Raw genomic sequence first — 18,569 nt, forward strand, 5'->3', positions numbered from 1 at the left:
GCTGAGTGCCGGGGCCTGCGGGGGCGGGCGGTCCACATCAGCACCGCCGCCATTACCGGCGGGCGGGGTGGGGATGTCTGTCACGTGGGTCACCGGAAGTGACGGCGGGGGCGGTGCGGTGCCATGGAGCGGGGCGGGACAGGTGGTGTCATGGCGGCGCCGGGCACGACGGCGGTGAGCGGAGGTCAGGCGGGGGGCCCGGCGCCGGGGTGTGCGCTGGCCCGGCTGTCGCCGCAGGGTGAGAACGGCGTGGGCGGCAGAGCGGTCCGCGTGGGCACCCGGCGGAGCCAGGTAGCCGGAATGCGGAGTAACACCGGTTTCTTGGGTGCGCGGGTGCCGGTCGGTTCCAGGTAGCGCGGCCCCTCTTGAGGTAGCGGAGAGGGAGGGCGCGGTAACAGGGGTCTCGCTGCCGGCTTTTAGCGTGCAAGGCTTGCGCAGCTCCTGTAGGGAGACGGGAAAGAGAAAACGGCCGACAGCCCCCTGAGCCCCCCAGAGCCTAACGGCTTCAGGTGGCGCAAAGGCCCGGAGATAGAGCGGCTATCTCCGGGCAAACGGCTGCGTCGTGGCAGATAAGTCTCCTTCGGGCCTTTGGTCTGAGATAATTTCCTTCGTTCTGGTAGCACGTTCTAGGAAGAGTTCTGCGCTCTCAAGAAGGCAAGGGACGTGGCCGTGCCTGCCTGCCGCCTCTTTTCCTGATCTGAGGCTCTTGTGGCACTTTGCAAAGGGAAGCAGCTGCTTACGCTCATTTTGTGTGTAGGGGAACTACAGTCCCGAGAACAAAGTTAATTGCCCCAGGCTACATAGCTCATCGGTGGGAGAATAGCTGAAACTCACCAGCGGTTGCTTGAATCTGCTGCTGCTTGCGTGTGTGGAATGACACTCTGCTACTGTAATTCTGTTTATACATTACTTGCTTCTGCAGTACGTATGCAAGGGAATGTTCTTCCTGCACTTCAGTTCTTTAAGATCTGTTTCTTGCTGTGCATGAAGGCCTAAGCTATTACTTTTTTTTTTGTTTGTCCATAAAACCTCTACATAGAGCTCTGATCTTACAGAGGATAAGTAACTCATATTTGTCAGTAACTATGGATTTTCCAGCGGCACAGTGAAATCCTACTGGCTTCTTCCGAAACTTGCAGTATTGGTAAAATTCATACTCTTGGAAAAAGCAGAGCGTGCCCAGCATGCAATACAACTTGTTCTTTCATCACTGAGCACCAGGAGGATGGTTTTGCTTACCTTTCTGCCCGCTTGCTGATGAGCAGGCATTTTGTAGCAGTCACAATCTGCAGAAGTGAAACCAAGCGGCTCAAAGTTAATCGGTAAATGCTGTCTATGAATAAAGGTACTGAGGTGGTATTGAGAAATGGAATTTTTGACTGAGGGCCAGCTAGTGACCTTAACACAGCTGGAAGTAGAGCATGCGAATCTTGACACACAGTCTTCTGCTCTAGTCGCTCTTCCTAACTGAATAAATTCTTTGCTTCGCCTTGTCATTGCTTGGATCACAGAGGTGCTGGACGTGGGGAGATACTATTCTACTGCTTAGTCAATAAAATAAGTTCTTTAGTGAAATGCTGTGGTCATGGTATGAGTTCACATGGTTCAAGGAGTTTGTACACGTGAGCGATTTTACCTGGGGCTACTTATTTCTAATGCTTTCGATTTAGACAATGTAGCGGTCACGCATGCCTGACCATTGAAGAATGGCAAAGTCCTCTCTAGCTACTGTATGGGTGGTGTGCTCTTTGTGTAGGGCTTTGCTTTCTGCTTCATTGCAGCTGGCCCGGATTCAGACCGACAGCGTAGTCGAGATGCTCCGTGAGCTATACCCCGACCTCCGCTTTGAGATTGGTAAGTTTTTTTTTGTATGCCGCCCTGGGTTGCATGGCAGCAGGAGCCAGCTGCTTATCTTTGTGTGCAAGAGGTGTGTGTACAGTGCTGTCACTAGCAGGAGGAGGATTCGACCCCACTTATCTAAGAATGCCGTCTGAATTCAGTTAGGTTGTGTGGCTGAACAACTGCTGCTCACTTCTTCTAGGAGAGAAGGGTGGGTTTCATAAGCTCCTGATGATTGAAGCTCTGAGTATGTCATGCTGACAGTGTTGTGTTGCTCCGTTTGAGAAGCTGATGTCACTCTGGTTGCACCCCACGATGTGTTAGGGACATTTTCCTGTCTGGGGCTTGAGGGGGTTCAACAGTGTAGGCATAATGGGAGCCCGGCCATGCACTGAAGAGAACTGCTGAGTACCTGTTCACTGGCATTCCAGAAAAAGACCGTGGCAATTTCTTTTGGGTCAGCTATTCCCAAAACCTGCCCTCTTTGCCCTTGCTCTGTTTTTAAGAACAGTGAACAAAGTCTGAATTTCACTTGTCCTGCGCACAGTGTTTTTCTAGAATCAGGCCACTCTTACGTTTATCTTGAGTCTGTGTTCACGCAGTAGCGTGTGACGCTGTACTGCTCGTTACATGTCACGTAGATATTTCCAGTCTAGGCCTATGTGCTCTGACCAAGCCTCACATTTTACCTGTGCTCTCTCTCTGAGCAGTTGCTATGTCAACAACTGGAGACAAGATCTTGGATACAGCACTTTCCAAGGTAAAAGTTCTCTTCTTCCTCTACACAAGAATTAATTGTATTTGATATATTTGCAGACTTTTCTTTTGTGATTCGTGTTCCTCTGTTTATGTGTAGATTGGGGAGAAGAGCCTCTTCACCAAAGAGCTGGAAAATGCACTTGAAAGAAATGAGTAAGACCTCATTGTTTTCTGTTCCTCCTCTGGCATTTCTGGTGCTCTTTGGACATCTTTGGCTTGCTCTGTGTGTGATCTAGTTTCTTACTCTTCTGGTACCTCTTTGGCTAGGAAATCCTTTGATAAGTCATTGTCTTTTTTATTTTTTCCACCCTCTCTACCCTGGGCTTAGGCCATATATTTTTAAGTGGAGTTGTGTTGCTTGGTCTGTCCTAGTGAGGTTTTTTCTCCTGTGATTTGTGTGTTTACATGTGCGTCAGGATGTAATCTAATTCCTGCTTACCAGTAGGTTCTTTTCAAAGAATACTTTGCTTGATGGTGTTAACATGTTGCATAACTTATTTAGTGATAACATTTATTAACATGTTTGCATGCTAAATATGCAGGAGAAATGGGCATGGGCAAGTTGTGCTCTTTCTGGGCAACTTCTTTCTACAGAAAAACTCAGTTCAGGCTCCTGCTGGAGCAGAGAGAGATTAGTGCTTTCCCGTTCCACCCCCCCCCCTTTCTTTTCTAGTATCCTGAGGAGGGTTTCAGTGGTGCTTTACCATAGTTAAAGTAGGTTTAAAACCAAAGAGATTCTTCTGCATCTCTGATACATAGGCATGTGATACTGCATTTTTGAGTAAAGTTGGTGAAAAAAATACCGGAGACTTACGCATTTACAATGATGTTAGTTTGCCTTGTAACAAAGCAGGTAGCTTTCGCTTTGGCTAGCTGTTAGTTTTGGTTTGAAGCGTAATGCCAGACAGTGTACTGGTTGCATATTGGTTCGATGAGTTGCTCCACATGAACATCTCCAGCATCTTCCCCTTGTTCAACCTGATTGTTGTAACGCATCTCACATCACTGTTGGGAGGAAGATGTTGTCTTAATTTTACAGGTGGGAAAAGAGACAGAGGGACCAAAAGACAGGGTGGAAAAAAGGACAGAGAAATGTGAAGTGGCTCTTCTGGAGCAACACTAGAATTCTATAGTAATTCTGGCTATAGAATCCTGAAATTTCTCCCTCTTCTCCAGATTAATTCCCACAGTGGATTCATGCTTTTCTGTAGATGACCTGGTAGGTACCATGTGAGATCAACCATCTGTTCAGTGATTACTATCCTCTGATTTTTAGAGTTGACCTCGTGGTTCACTCCTTGAAGGACTTGCCAACTTCTCTTCCTCCTGGCTTTACCATTGGCGCTGTCTGCAAGTAAGTGTGGACGTGAGGTTCTATTCTCTGAGGGACTTGCGTTTTACGGTGTTGGTAGTGGTAGGAAAGCAAATGCAGCTTAGGTCCTTTAAGGTGTTAAAAGTTTGACCACCCTCTGATTAATCTCCGAAACAGTGGAAACGCTAGAGCTGTCCTAGTGTTCCATAGCCAGTGGGTTTGCTGGAAATTCTTGCTTTTACAATGATGATGGGATATTTTGGAGCCAGAGGCAGTTCTCTGTGTGTTAAGCTTAACAGCCTTCCATTAAATGATGTCTCAGTCATTCTGCGCTTGCATTCTTTTGCAGAAGGGAAAACCCACTTGATGCTGTTGTCTTTCATCCCAAAAACTGGGGGAAAACACTGAGCCTCCTTCCTGAAAAGAGGTGAGTGGGGAGAGGAAGGGGAAGACAGGTATAAAAATGGAAGGGGGGAGTTGGTTGATCCTTCCCAGCAGCAAGTCAATGAGCTCCTTGCTTTATACTGTAGTGGTTTTACAATGCCTTCCATTATTTTTTCCATAGACTTTACACTGAACCCACTTGCTGAAAAGAGCAATGCTGCCTCATTGGAGTGCTGTACACTGAGTGAGGTTGGATCTCTTGAGCCACCCTTGAGTTGCAATGTTTTTCTCAAGCTGGAGCCTTTCTTATCACAGTCTCCAGAGTGAATTCCTACTCCTTTGCATTGTGTTTACAATGCAGACAGGGTGGCCGATGAGGTATTTTAGCTTGCACGGGCTCTTGTGCTCATGCAACCAGTTCTGATTTCTCTGTTATTTTTTTTCGCATCGCTTTCTTATGGTTCTGCTGGGAGCACGAGCAGTTTCTCCATTTTGAATTACCTGACTAGAGTTCCCTGCCCTTTCATAAAATTTATTGGAGTCTTTTGTCCAAGACAGCTGAATGAAATTACTCAGATTAAGGTAGCTATTAGAAAGATTTTTTTTTTTTTTCTGTGTTAAAGTAAAAGAAACAAGCTAGCTATGACACAAATGCAGTCTTGTGCTTCTGTGCATCTGGATAGCAGGAAAATCACGTCTGGTTTAGATTCCAGGGTACCAAGAAAAGTGAATAGTGTACATCTCTAGAAAGGAAATGCTTACTACCCAGACTGGCAGTTTTTTGTCATTTCCAGTTATGCGCCCTACTGTTTCCAAAGGTTGTCCTCCCACTGTGTTTCTGTCATTGATAAAATCCCTCCATTTTAGTAACTTAAGTTGTCTGGCTATGTCTGGTTCAGTCTGGGGCAGCTGAGTAATCTTTTCTGTGACAAGTGTTGCAGTCTTTAAATGAGGTTTCATCAGTCCTTGACGGTGGCTGGGGGCTGCCCTCCAGAAGGAGCTCCTGTAAATCAGTTCCTTGGGAGTGGCTTTCCTGCATCTAGCTTCAGCCAGGCTTTATGCTAAACCTCACAGAGTGGTTTTCTTTCTTCTAAGGAGATATAAATCATTGGCAGGTTCTTGAATCTTCATTTCAATTGAAACAAACAAACAAAAAAAAGTTTGTCATTTGTTACCTTGAAAGCTCTGATGTGTCTCTGGCTGGAGGTAAGTGTAGGAGTACTCTGGATTTCAATGCTTGTATTTTCCCCACAGTGTGATTGGAACCAGTTCACTTCGGAGGGCAGCCCAGCTCAAAAAGAAGTTTCCTCAGCTAGAATTCAGGGATATTGTATCCTTTTGTGGCAGAACGTAGGACCTGGGTAAAGCTGCAAACATGAAAATATAACTTAATGTGAAATCTGGAATCAAGGCTGATTTATACCACCAGACCTACAAGAACAAACTGCTTCCTCAAAGGCTTCCCTCCACTAACCTGTTCTGAGAGGGGTGTGTAGTGTACCATAGTCCATTCTGCCCTCTGCTTTCTCATAGGCTGTAAAGAAGGGGGCAGCCTTAACATAGCTTCAGGATGCAGATGAATTTTTACGTTAAGGAACGTTTGAAAAACTGTTTGACGGGTGCCTACTGTGTGTTTGGGCAGTGATGTGGCAAAATCACTATTGGTTCCAAATACCACGGATGCGATTTGGGTTGCTAGTTCTGATGTGGGCTGCTGAACTAGTGGTAAAAGACAGTTACTTCAGACTTCATTCTTTGCTATATCAAAGGAGTTGGTGTCAGGTGTTAATAATGTACTTGACATGCATAACTTCTGAGTCAGTGCTTGAATTAACATTCCATAATGCTTGGCAAAATTCTATTTAAAGAAACAATTGTCCATATTGAACACTTCTTTCAGGTATTCTGATTCTCATTTGGAGGCTGTTGGATTCTGTAGATTCTGTAAACGCACTCAGGCAAATATTAAGTGGTTATAGGACTTTGCCTGCTGTTTCTATGCTTGCTTAATCACTTCTACAGAGAGGGAATTTAAATACCCGCTTAAAGAAGCTAGACGAGAAGGAAGACTTCAGTGCCATCATCCTGGCTGCTGCTGGGCTGAAGAGAATGGGCTGGGAGAATCGCATTGGCCAGGTGAGGAACAGCAAAACAGAAAATGCCATTCTCTGCCGAACCATCAACTGCTTGCCTTTCAGACCTTGCAGTTGTCCTGTCAAAGATGAGCACAGTGCCTGCTGAATCTGTTGCCGCATTAACTCGTGATTTGATGCGCTTCAAGGAGGAATTTTTTTTTTTGGTTGGTTGGTTTTGTTTTCTTCGTACAGAAATTTCTACTGTTCAGCTTCGCATGGTGCAGTAAGAGTTTGTAATCTGATCATCTCCCAGCATTTCACAATACTTGTGTCTAGCAACACAGCAGTGTGCACGACTAAGATTTTTCTGATGACCTAATTCACAAAGTGTTACAGTGGAGGTGAAGGAAAGTGCATTTTTGGGGTGGAAACACTGAGGCATGGGAAGGGGTAGGTGATACTTCTTCGGTCAGGCACAAAATCAAGTGATGTTAGAGATAAGCACAGAATTTGAGTCTTGCTCCCTGTATTCTGAACAGTGCAACTTGTGTTGACTCTGATTTACTTTCTTCCAGCTCCTAAGCCCTGAAGACTGTCTGTATGCTGTTGGACAGGTACGTTACAACTTTTGTATCATAACCCATACTGTGTATTGAAAGCTGGCAGCAGTACGATGTGTCAAAGTGGTTAATTGTGCCAAATACTTCTCGTGTGTTGGTTGCCAAAGAACTACTACATCGATCTCTTATTGGCCGTTACGCTGTTTTAGGCACAGCATGTAGGAACAATGGTAGTCATCTCTGTCATCCGGTGCGGTGGGGGCTGATTTCCATCAGTAATGGAAAAACAGTAAATGCTGAAGGTAACGTGTGGCACAACTACACCGGTGCGATGTGGCAGATACAGGGCAGGCTCTGGCAGGGTCAGTGTGGCACTGAGCCAGGATAATGGTGCAGAGCCACCTCGGTATCTCTATCCTGTGGTGCTCCTTCCTTCTCCCTCATGCACGGTGTCCGAACTCCCACAGGGTCGAGCTCAAACACCTGCCTTGGAACACATTCTTGATGCTCGTTTCTAGGCAGGCAAACGGCTCCAGCCCGTGCCGGTCATGTGGCTGAGTTTACACAGTGCTGCACAGTGGGTGTCAAACTTGCGAAACCCAAGCTGGCTATGCATTAGTGATTGCAAGCGACAAATCTGCAAACTCAGTCTGAAACAGGGATTTTCAACATGCATTTGTCAGGTACTGTGCAGTTCCTTCCCAGCCACCCCCATCTCGTTTCCCGTTTGGGAAAGAATTATTTTGTCACTGTTAGTCACTCAGTACTTGATCTTTATCTTGAGATAAGGTTGGGAAGCTTGGATTTGTCCAGCCTTCTTGCCACGAAGGGACATTGGGGTGGGTGTTTCTATATATGCAGTCATAACTGAGAGGGGCTCTAGAATGGTTTGACATGATAGCATGATCTTGAACACTCAGCGGAAGTAAGTTCCGATCTTCCCTTTACAGCAGCTGCTATAGGATGTCTCTGCAACCAGTGGGTTCTTTTGTAATTCATTTCTGTAAACATCTGAGCATCGCTACCGTAGTGAAATGCATCCAAGCCTCTGAATTCTGCTTCATAACCAATGCTGAGTGCACACAGAGATGCATGAAGTCAAGGAATAATTATTACGTTGTGTGTTTCTTTTTCTTCTTCTTGTAGGGTGCCTTAGCAGTGGAAGTTCGTGCCAAAGACCAAGAGATACTGAATATGGTATCTGCCCTGCATGATGCAGACACCGTGTTATGCTGCATTGCTGAGAGAGCCTTTATGAAACGTTTGGTAGGTGTGGCATTCTCGCTCTTCTGCCTGCAGCAGTAAATACTGCTCTGCTAGCTGACCAGACGCCATAGTATGGGAAACCTGTTACACTTTCCTAAAACCACCAAGTAGAAATTACTTCTGAAACGAGAAGGGCCTGAGGAGCAATAGGCGGGGTTGTGTGCAGCCTAAACTTTTCAGAGGCCTCTGCTTTGAAATTGTCAGGCAGGAGCCTCAGTGTCAACTCCTTTCTGTTTTAGGAGGGTGGATGTAGCGTCCCTGTTGCCGTCAACACTGTGCTGAAAGATGGCCAGGTGAGGAGTCCTTGGTATTTATCTGGCATTATTTCTGAAAACATGTTCCAGTGCATGTGTGTCCCCTGACCTTTCCCTGAAGGTAACTCCAGCAGATATATTTATAGGCTCCTGACTAGAGCCTTCTGGGTTTGTGTCCAAAGCAGGACTATGAGAATGGGTCTGGCTACTGAAGTTGAGGTTTCTAGAAAACGCCCTTATTATAAGTACCAGATTTCCACCTCCCTCCCTTCTTTAAAGGTAGTGTTGCCCTGAGATCTGAAAGTCTCGCTTCTAACCCCAGAAAATCAGTGTTCGCTTCTAACCCCAGAAAATCAGTGTTTTTACACAACAGAGCGTGATTAAGGAAGTGGGAAGCTAGAAAAAAGTTCAGCTTTTTCCTTGGGAAGTCGCCTCTTCCTTAACAGGGATTACTTTTCTTATAGTTTTATTGTACTGCTATTCTTGCTGATCCCACTGTGCTACAAAAGCCTTCCCCTTCCAGACTTAGCTTTGTGTGTTTGTCTTTTTTTTTTTTTTTTTTTTTAAGGGGGTAGTTCACTTTCTGGTTTTGTTTGTTAACATGGTATTAATCCCCTCCGTATGTCTTTCCAAGTTGTATTTGACAGGAGCAGTCTACAGTTTGGATGGCTCTGATAGCCTGAGGGAGACAATGCAGACCAGTGTTCATTATCCCCAACAGGTACGTGGATGGCTTCAAAATCCAAATGTGAAGCTGAATGACAAAACCAGACCTTTTGAAATCTGTTACTTTTGCTCTGGTTCCTTGGAAACGGTAACAGCACACTGTTCTCCAGGCTCCTCAGACCACAGATTTTTGCCCTGTTTCACATGTGGCTCGAACCATTCATTGCCTGCTCCTTCCCACTGCCTTAAGTTTGGGTGTTTACATTTGCAGAATGAAGATGGACCAAACGACGATGTGCAGCACGTTGGCATCACAGCCAAGAATGTCCCTGGTCAGGCCCAGGAAGCTGCAGAGAACCTTGGTGTTGAATTAGCTAGTTTACTTCTGAGTAAGGGAGCGAAGCATATCCTCAGCGTGGCGAGGCAGCTCAACGATGCCTGCTAAACCCGTGGTGTGGTTGGCACGACTGCTGCGACTCTAGCAAGTGTTTGCAGCTACACTGTCATCCTCCTCCGGAGGAAGGGATTTATTTAACCATTCACACTGGTCTTAATCTGATGTTTGGGCACAAAAACTTGAAATACTAAGTTAACGAACTTGAGTAGTTTATGCTATTCAGGGTTTTCGTCCCCCTCTGCATTTCTCTAAATTGCAAAGTGTCTCTGTGAAGTTTTTTCAACAATCTTGTAGCTAGGAAGTTTAAAAAAAAAAAAAAAAAAAAGACAAAAGTTTTTTAAAAAAAAAAGGATAAAAGTCTGTAAAGTGTTCTGTTCCATTTAGGAACAAGGCACTCGTTACAGATTATCATGAGACACGAGGTGATGGTACTGAAGTGCTGTACTGTGCTGAGAGTACCAAAGTACTTTCAGTAGTCACCAGTATTATTTGGGCCTGTCCACTTATCTGAATGCTGAAGACTGCTATTAGGTTCCCAGTACCAGGTTCCTCATAGTAAAGTAGCACAGATGCTGTGTCCGTGATAGGTCTCAGTTAACTGCAAACTTAATTCTTTACCTTATCAGATGCAAATTTGTCAATTGGCCAGTAATAAAGGGGGAAGCGGACAGCCAGTCTAGTTGCCCTTGTATGCTTACCTACAAGGATAACTTGAGACAGCCAGTCATCTGCACCTACCAGTCACGGGGGACGTGAAGAGGGTGCCCTAATTCAGGATATTGTGCCTTTCTCTGCCACTGTGAGCCCTTTCCTTTTACTGGAAACCAGGTACCCTTTTTGGTACTGGGCCGCTCTCCCTCTCCTTGGTGAGCTTCATGCCTTACAGTGCCTTGTAGAAACACTGGAACGGCACCTTACTGGGGGCCCGGTTTGGAAATGAAGCATTGTTTTATTCTCTATGCAACGTCCACTGAATGTAACAGGCGATAAATACAGTGAATTTACACGCACCCGGGTGTAAATGTTTACGGAGCAGCTTGCCTGTTCAGTTTTTCTGACCTGACTCGAGCTCGCCGCGGGTGTCCACACCGCCCTCCCCCTCCCGGTCCGCCCCCCCCGCGGATCGCAGCTCTCCCGCTGAGCAATTGGGGTGGCCCTGAAAAGGGCCTTTTTGTGGTGCCGAGGGGATCGGCCGGCCTAGTACTCCTGCGACTGCTGCCCGCTGCCCTTCTTGCCGGCCTTGCTGGGTCCGGCGCCGCCACCGGTCTTCTTGGGCAGCAGCACGGCCTGGATGTTGGGCAGGACGCCGCCCTGCGCGATGGTGACGCCGCCCAGCAGCTTGTTGAGCTCCTCGTCGTTGCGGACGGCGAGCTGGAGGTGACGGGGGATGATGCGCGTCTTCTTGTTGTCGCGGGCCGCGTTGCCCGCCAGCTCCAGGATCTCGGCCGTCAGGTACTCCAGCACGGCGGCCAAATAAACGGGGGCGCCGGCCCCCACGCGCTCCGCGTAGTGCCCGCGCCGCAACAGCCGGTGAACGCGCCCGACGGGGAACTGCAGCCCGGCCCGGGACGAGCGAGACTTGGCTTTCGCTCGGGCCTTACCGCCGCTCTTGCCACGGCCAGACATGGTGTCTCGGTCCGCTGTGATCGCTACTCTACCTCCTCCGGAGGGGCGCGACGAAGTAGAAAAGGAGATCCCCCACCCAGCCTTTTTATAACCTTCCCAAAGTAGGGCTCGGCTCATTGGGCAGCGCTGCCGCGCCTCGCTATTGGTGCCTTCGCCGGAAGAAGCTTTTCGCTGATTGGTTGCCTGTGGGATGCCACCGCGCTTACCCCGAGTCTATTGGCCGCGGAGACCGGCCAATGAGGAGGTAAGGCGCCAAATTCATACCGCGCTGAGGCCGTTGGTGCGCGCCGCCGGCTGCGGCGGCTGAGGGGACGGGCGCGGTGGCGGTCGGCCTCTGTTAGCCGAGCGAGCCGGATGTGTCGCAGGGAGCCCCTCGTGCTTCCCGCCCACCCGTGGGCGGCCCAAGCAGCAGCGCTAGTCCTGACAGGAGGCGGTGACGCTTCCAGAGCGGTTCTGTGTCAGGAGTTTTGGCTGCGTCACCTCGGGGTAACCAGCACGAAGGGGTGGGGGAGTGACGGTAGATGGGCACGCCGATGACCGAACCGTCGTGATGCCGCCCCGGCGGGGCTGCTCCCAGAGATTTTTAAGGAACCAGGTCACCCCTGGGCCAGGGTCTTGGTCTGGCGCCCCTCCAGTGTGAGGCAGTGGCTCCCAGGAAGCCTGTGAACCCCTGCCTGTACGGCTATGGGGCTTACAGTGGCACATGGGGGAAGAGCACTGATTGTGAGGTCCTTTTTAGGGGACTGGGAGAATGTGTGAGATGTATTTATGGGTTGTGTAAGGGAAGCACCAAAGATGGGGAAGAAGCCAAAGTGGACTGGGAGGAAGAAACATGGGAACGTGGAATGAGAAGTGGGGTGAAGTGTGAACACGTTGCAGAGTGATAGCCTTTATCTCTGCAGTCTGCAAAGATAGGGTCTTACTAAACCCTATTTCGCACTCTCTCTCCCCGCCCTCCCAGCATGAGGGGCCTGTTGACCCTGTGCGCATACGTATGTCTGGAGGGCTAAGCGCAGCAAACCAGCATCAGGTCATGGGGCCAGTGTATTTGTGGTACTAGCAAATGGAAAGACTGGCGCATGTGCAGATGGGGGACCAGGCTAGGGTGGAATGCCAGCAGTGTGATCACTAATGAGCAAGTGGGATAATAGGCTTTGGAGCCAGGTATCCAGGACCAGGTATGGGAGAGATTGGAGTCAGCAGGTTGCTTACCGGAGGTCGGTCTAAGCCAGTTTACTGGAGAAAACGGGGCGGGCGTCTCAGAGTTGGCTGCTGGAAGGCCATACATCTGGATCAGCTAGCAGAGATTAATTTCTATCTTCTCTCTAGGTGAGAAGATTTGAGTAAGAGCAGGTAGAGTAGTACTGTGGTGCTCGGCTGTTCATATGCCTCGGTACCAGGAAATCCAGCAGATATAGTTACTGGACCAAATGGGTGTTTAAGGACTTCTCCTGAAAGGGTTTGTGTGTGTACATCTATGCGTTTATATCAATATACTCTACTAGCAGCCTTCCAAACTGATCAGCTGGAGAAGAGGAAGAAGACTCAGCCACTTGTACCATTCACATTTGAGTGCCATGTATTTTCTGTGTTGATCAGTGTTGCTGAATGTGTGCATTTTCGCCTACTGGGAACACATTCCCAGCCTTGCTACTGGCTGGACTGGGGTGCATGGAAGCACAGCAGCCTTGTGTCTACTAAGGTATGGGACTCAGCAACTTCTATTGTCACCCATCTCGGTGTCCTTGTCTTTGCTGTTGCATTGTTTTGCTTTTCACTCCTGTTATTCTTGTGCAGAGTCTTTAACCTGGTACTCCGATGGCTCTTAAGGTTTCTTTCTGTCAGGCAGGCAGCAATTCTGTGGTGAACTATGGTGCCAGATACTGCTACATAAATAACGATTTGTATTTGAGAAAAAGGTAATTGCAGCCTGCAGGGTCTTAGTTCCATGTTAATCAAAGGCTTTTACTGATGCCCTCTGTGAGGCAAGGATATCTCTGCTAGGCGGTTCCAGACACATCCTGTTCCACGAAGGAAGGCAGGAAGGCAGACGATAAAGCTGTTCAGAAATGAAAGCCCTTCGTCGGGAACATTCCCGGTAGCTGTGAAAGAGGAGGGAGTCTACTGCAGAAAGGATCAGTCCCCTAGCAGGGTAGAAGGCCACAGGGATGTACTGTGTAAACTAGTTTCACTGCGTGTTGATATTCTTGAGGCAAAGCACTGAAGGGGAAAGGGTACCATGAGATATTTTATTCTCAGAGCGCTCTGAGTTTTGGGTATGGTTTATAACACGTTACTCTGTGTCCGTGGACCAAAGACAGGATTGGAGAAGCCAGGAGAGTATTCTGGTTTACTTGTTCTGCTGTACAGAGTCTGACTGAAATTGAAGGTCCTGTTACTCTCTCTCAGGGAACAGTAACATGCTTGTTAGATGCACAGAGATTTCATCTTTCCCACTGTCCCTAAGTGCTGTGAGTAAACATTTGGGTCACTCACTTCCCTTCTGAAAGGTATTCCCAGTAACTACGATGTCCTACCAAGTAGCAGTGAATCTTTTCTGTCAGCAGAATTTGACAAAAGCCTTCTGTGTACAAAAAAAAAAAAAAAAAAAGATTACAGTTCAAGACTGGCCCACGCAGAGTAGTTGCTTCCATTTTGGCAGGTGTCCTGAGGTTCTTGAGGGCCGGATAGTAAGATCAGTTGAATCATTTGGTCAGCAATTGAAGAAAATTGACTGGCAGGTACAACTCTTTCCCCTGCTCCTGGCAGCCCAGTCAGACATCATAAAACAAGCGCACTAGTTGGTATCGGATTGAAAATGCAATCACACTGCCCAGGACCTAGGTACAAATAAGACAGACAATGAAAACATTGTAGTGGGAAACAGCTTACAGGCTGGCAGATTCCTCCTTTCTAGATGGATTTGCTAGGCTTTCGAGCATGCATCATTTCACTAAATAACAACATTTGGGCTAACGGTTTTAGATATAGAAAGATGAAAGGCAGAAGCCTAGGCAAAGCCCTTCGTTCTTTCTCTGAGAATCGTAGCTATCTGTGGGGGATTTCTGCATGTGCCTGCGCAGTCACATTGTGAGAACAAGCGGACGAGATGAACAGTTGGGAACAACACTTTCCTTCTTAAGGAGCCTGTATTATACCGTTATCCCTATGGTTTGTAATATAAACTACTGCAGGTCAAAGCTACGATTCAGCATCCTTACAAGAAGGCACTGCCAAGACTTCTCTGCTGTGACTGTGCTCAAGACCAAGCAGTACGTACTCCCCATCGTCTCCCAGCCCCTATGTAGTCTGCCTAAGCCCTGTTCGGTCTCCAGGAGGGGGGGATCTGTTTCCTTCTTGAGCTGTGTAGACCTCCAATTCTCCACAAGTTCCACAGCTCAACTGCATTTTGTGTAAAAAGCATGATACTTTACTTCCCCCTTTCCCCTTGAAACTCTCGAGACCGATTCGGATCCATTTCTATTGCAGAGTACACCTTTCGACTGGAGGAACCATTTGCCTGACCTGAATGAGTAGCAACAGGAGCGTGAGATTTCGCTCGTGGGTGGGTCCAAGCAACTTTATAACGAAGTTAATAAGTGTCATATTATTGCACTCGGTGTATTCGCCATCTTCATCCATTCCACTCTTCACATCTACTATGTGCAAGATCTTGACTGCCTGGGGAAAGAAATATTGCATGCTATTTCACCAGGTAAGTTTGGCACTCAGTGGCTGGTTTTGCTCAAGATCCCTTTTGCTGTACCATCCCTGAAGTCTGGTTCATGCTCTTACAAAAAAGACAGGACAGGCTCATGATGGTCCTGGGGCACTGCTACACATGGTTATTCTGAAAGACTGATTATCAACACAATTGAGTGACTGCGAGGAATGGTGACGGACTAAGCAGACTATTTATTTCCTGGCTCAAATCCAGAAGGAACTAGTGAACCTAGAAGTTTTAGATTCCCTCCCATCCTGTTCCTCTTGCATTTGATCACTGCCTCAAAATCCATCTGGATTTTGAATGTTTTCCAGATATTACCTTCAGAATGTATGTTCCGAGGGTAGAGAGGCTCTTAGTTTTGAATTTGGAGTAACTCATTTCCAACTTCCCTGTACCAGGATTGAGCCTAAAAGAAACATTAAAATTTTAGTCCAGATAGAGCAAGGAGACGGTGAGCCCTATGTAAGCAGACTTAGAGGCATAGCTGAGTAGTTGAGAAAGAAATCCCGTGGCGGCAAAAGCAGGAATGATCCAGTACCCTTAATAGCAGCTGCCGATACCAAGTCCCTCAGATTGGGCAGAGTCAGGAGGAGATTCTTCCCCACTGCAGCCCAAATATACACATAAAGCTGTATAGTTTTAGAAGAATCTAACATCTGCAGACACAACGACTGATATGGCATAATGCCACAGAATGCTCACTACTACGAAATCTTAGCAGACCCCACTGCAACACCATTAAAAGCGGCCTGTATCAATTTCTCTCAGTCTTAGAGCTGAGAATAATCATATTCTAATGTTACTAAAACTCACTCTTCTCTATCTGGGAGGGTGGGGTGCTCAGAAAAGTTAACTACTTTGAGAAACCTCTACTGTATGACTCGACTATAGCTGGCAGAGTGAGCCAGCTAACTTATAACTATAAAACACACTTGGGCGGCTTTTAAAAAGAGCATCTACCACCATCTTTCTCAGCTGGCGCTGGAGATAAAAGGAACAACCTGTGGTACCATTATAGGTCACTTGGGTACGTTACCTCGGCAGCCGGTGACGGGGACAAGGAATGATGTGGAAGAGTTGAGGCAATGAGTAGAGGAAGTTGAGCACTTGCGGGATGAAAAAAAGCAGCATTGTTTTGCTGAAGTGCCCCAAGATCCCCACCACAGCGAAGGTCATGCCGGCAAAGTAGCAGAAGGTGTCCCCAACGAACACTCGAGATGGGTACCTGCAATCCACAGGGCAGAAAAGCACAGGTCTGTCATGATGGCTGCTGCTGGAAAAATGATTTTATAACCACTGAATGTATTCCTACACGGCAAGTTAGGGGCCAAGAGGGAACTGCAGCAGATCTACACAGTAAAAACAACAGTTGCAGGTATTTATGCTAAGAACTGTGGGACCGGGACCCACAGAGAATACAGTATGAAAATATGGCCAGCGAGACACATGAGGGAGCGTATTCTGTGCATTTTGGTGAGCTGGCGTGATTGGAATTGTTCTAATAAAAAGAAAAGCTACCAGTGCATCAACGCTTTGTCGGTTCTTGGCTTTTCTGGTTCCGACAAGAAGCCTGTCTACGCTCCAGCATCCCACCTGCACATCAGTAAGTGGCTTTGTTTAAAAAGGGAGAAAGTAAAGGGAAAGGGTGTTTCCGAAGAAACTCTGAGGGTCTATCCTCTTACCAGTTGTGGTAAAACAGCCCCAGCGTGGTAAAAAAAAAGGGAATCATGAAGTAGAGAGAAAAAATGTGATCATCTCGATAATCGCCTATAGAAAAAAAGAAAAAATGTGTCTGCGATAAGACAGGATTGGTTGATTTTTCAGTAATATCAGAAATCTAGGATTCTATCTCCCTTTGCTTTTGCACCCGCAAACCTCCATGTTATCTTCCTCACCATTTAACTCCACAATGTTGAATACGATAATGGAAGCAGCTATCACCAGCGACTGCCCTGCCTCAATTCCGTTAATTCCAGCGAGGATGTTGATGGCGTTAGTGCAGAACACTGCGAGCATGCCCATGTACGCGTAGTAGAGGATACCTGCAGATCAGAGCCAGCCGAGCACTTTAGTATTCACAGGTGAAGCAAGCCCCACTCCGATTCACCCAAGCTCTCGCTTCCTGCTTTGAGGATCCATTACCTTGAGTTTTCGGTGGCTTGTGGGGATTCAGGACTTACCCAGGTCCAAGTGCATGCCCAGCAGCACCCGGAAGGGCTTCGGCACCACAATGGTCGTGTTGCCGAAGCTGGTGAAGTAAACCATCAGCAGCGGGAGGGAAGCCATGGTGGGCAGAAGGAGCTTGTGGCGCCAGCGCAGGTTCAGCACGTCGTCTGCAAAGCCCAGGAAAATCATGCAGCAGATGGCGAGGAGCGAACCGATGAGCTCCACGAACTGCGGGACAGAGAAAGGGACCTTGGTTACCGGGTGGCCGCACCCTGCCGGTGTCCACCGTGCTCCCCACCCGCCTCACCTCGTCGTGTGGAAAGGCCGCGCACTGCTCCTCCACGAAGCACCTCAGGAAGGGCACGGGGATGAAGCAGAAGAGGATGATCAGGAACACGGCCCCGCTGATTACGCCCTGCGCTTCGGGGCTGGAAGGGAGGTAAGGCGGGGAGTCAGCGCGGCCGGTCGCGGGCCCGGGGCCGCCGCCGGTCCGGCGGGGCAGCGCTACTCACACGGGCTGCCGTGAGGCCTTGTTGAGGTCTTCGCCGAAGAGCCGGGCAGCGAGGAAGCGGTCCTTGAAGGCCGGGATCAGCGTCAGCGTGGCCGCGAAGCCCAGCAGCGACCCGCCGAGGTTGATAAGGAGCGGGACGGCGGGCCAGGCCGCCATGGCTGCGGCGGGCGCTGCCCCTGCCAAGGGCGCGGAGCGGGGCCGGGCGCCTCCCGCCGCCTGTTTCCAGACGGATGCTAGAGAGGATGTACCGGATGCGCGGGCGGCCATCTTTGGCCCTGGCGGGAGCTGCCATCTTTGGCCCTGGCGGGGCCGTAGCGCGGCGCTGGCGGGCGTTCGCATAAAATAGTACAGCTTAAATCCTTTAACCCCGAGAATTCATTACCTGCTGTCTGGCATAGTACTTTAACCCCCGAGCTACTGGATAAAAAGACCAGGGGAAGGTTCTCCACACCGCAAGCTTTGAGTTTCTCAGAGCTTATCTATAGTTTTAGGGTGACTGAAACTGAACTGCCTTTGGGGGGAAAAAAGACCTCCTTGCCACTCTAAAACTGTTGTTAAGGCATTCTTCTCGCACCTCTGATTATATTACAGTGTAAATGCATTTAGGAATACAAAGTTAAATTTCATGTTTGGACGTGGCCTCTGTCAATGTAATGTCTTCATGCTTTTGTGGAGAGCAGCAGCTGTCACCCTGGTGAGAACAGCGTCCTGAGCGTGGTTTGTTTGCTGCCGTTTTACAGGCTTTCAGGAGAGCAGCAGACGATGCATCTCTTTAGTTTCTTTTACAAAGGGACCAAAACGTTAACTCTGTTACGATCCCAGAAGATCAAGAACGAAAAACGCCCGCGGATGTTCCATCGCCGGTGAGCCGAGGAGGGGGGCCCCGGGGCCGAGGGGGAGGGCCCGCCGGGCTGCCAGGGGGCGCCCCAGCGCCGGAAGGAGGCGCCGCGCGCGGGGCGGGGCGGGGTTGTGCGCAGGCGCCTCCCTGAAGGAGGCGGCAGCGGCCGGGCCGCGGCCCGCCCGCCGG

General features: G+C 48.6%; 3 protein-coding genes and 1 long non-coding RNA gene across 4 annotated transcripts; 2 read left to right on the forward strand and 2 right to left on the reverse strand.

The window, feature by feature from the left end:
- The first annotated feature begins 37 nt into the window (after positions 1-37).
- On the forward strand, positions 38-10,521 carry HMBS (hydroxymethylbilane synthase). The gene is made up of 13 exons (XM_082493762.1): positions 38-291; positions 1,782-1,854; positions 2,550-2,599; positions 2,696-2,751; positions 3,875-3,952; positions 4,260-4,337; positions 5,549-5,624; positions 6,317-6,430; positions 6,945-6,983; positions 8,076-8,195; positions 8,435-8,488; positions 9,084-9,170; positions 9,387-10,521. The coding sequence occupies exons 1-13, from the start codon at positions 124-126 to the stop codon at positions 9,558-9,560; spliced, it is 1,167 nt and encodes a 388-aa protein (XP_082349888.1). The 5' UTR covers positions 38-123; the 3' UTR covers positions 9,561-10,521.
- A 173-nt stretch (positions 10,522-10,694) lies between these two features.
- Positions 10,695-11,193, reverse strand: H2AX (H2A.X variant histone). The gene has a single exon (XM_082493723.1). The coding sequence runs from the start codon at positions 11,136-11,138 to the stop codon at positions 10,710-10,712; it is 429 nt and encodes a 142-aa protein (XP_082349849.1). The 5' UTR covers positions 11,139-11,193; the 3' UTR covers positions 10,695-10,709.
- A 1,355-nt stretch (positions 11,194-12,548) lies between these two features.
- DPAGT1 (dolichyl-phosphate N-acetylglucosaminephosphotransferase 1) lies at positions 12,549-17,832 on the reverse strand. Its single transcript, XM_082493757.1, has 9 exons — positions 17,544-17,832; positions 17,339-17,459; positions 17,046-17,259; positions 16,761-16,907; positions 16,548-16,632; positions 15,902-16,090; positions 15,184-15,271; positions 14,664-14,819; positions 12,549-13,978 (listed from the first exon to the last, which is right to left on the reverse strand). The coding sequence occupies exons 1-9, from the start codon at positions 17,807-17,809 to the stop codon at positions 13,913-13,915; spliced, it is 1,332 nt and encodes a 443-aa protein (XP_082349883.1). The 5' UTR covers positions 17,810-17,832; the 3' UTR covers positions 12,549-13,912.
- On the forward strand, positions 14,207-15,919 carry LOC309680214. The gene is made up of 3 exons (XR_014269909.1): positions 14,207-14,410; positions 14,628-14,853; positions 15,884-15,919. It is a non-coding gene; the product is annotated as an uncharacterized lncRNA (long non-coding RNA).
- Positions 17,833-18,569: the final 737 nt, after the last annotated feature.

Source organism: Vanellus vanellus (genome assembly GCF_965231255.1).
Source record: "Vanellus vanellus genome assembly, chromosome: 21".
NCBI lineage: Eukaryota > Metazoa > Chordata > Aves > Charadriiformes > Charadriidae > Vanellus > Vanellus vanellus.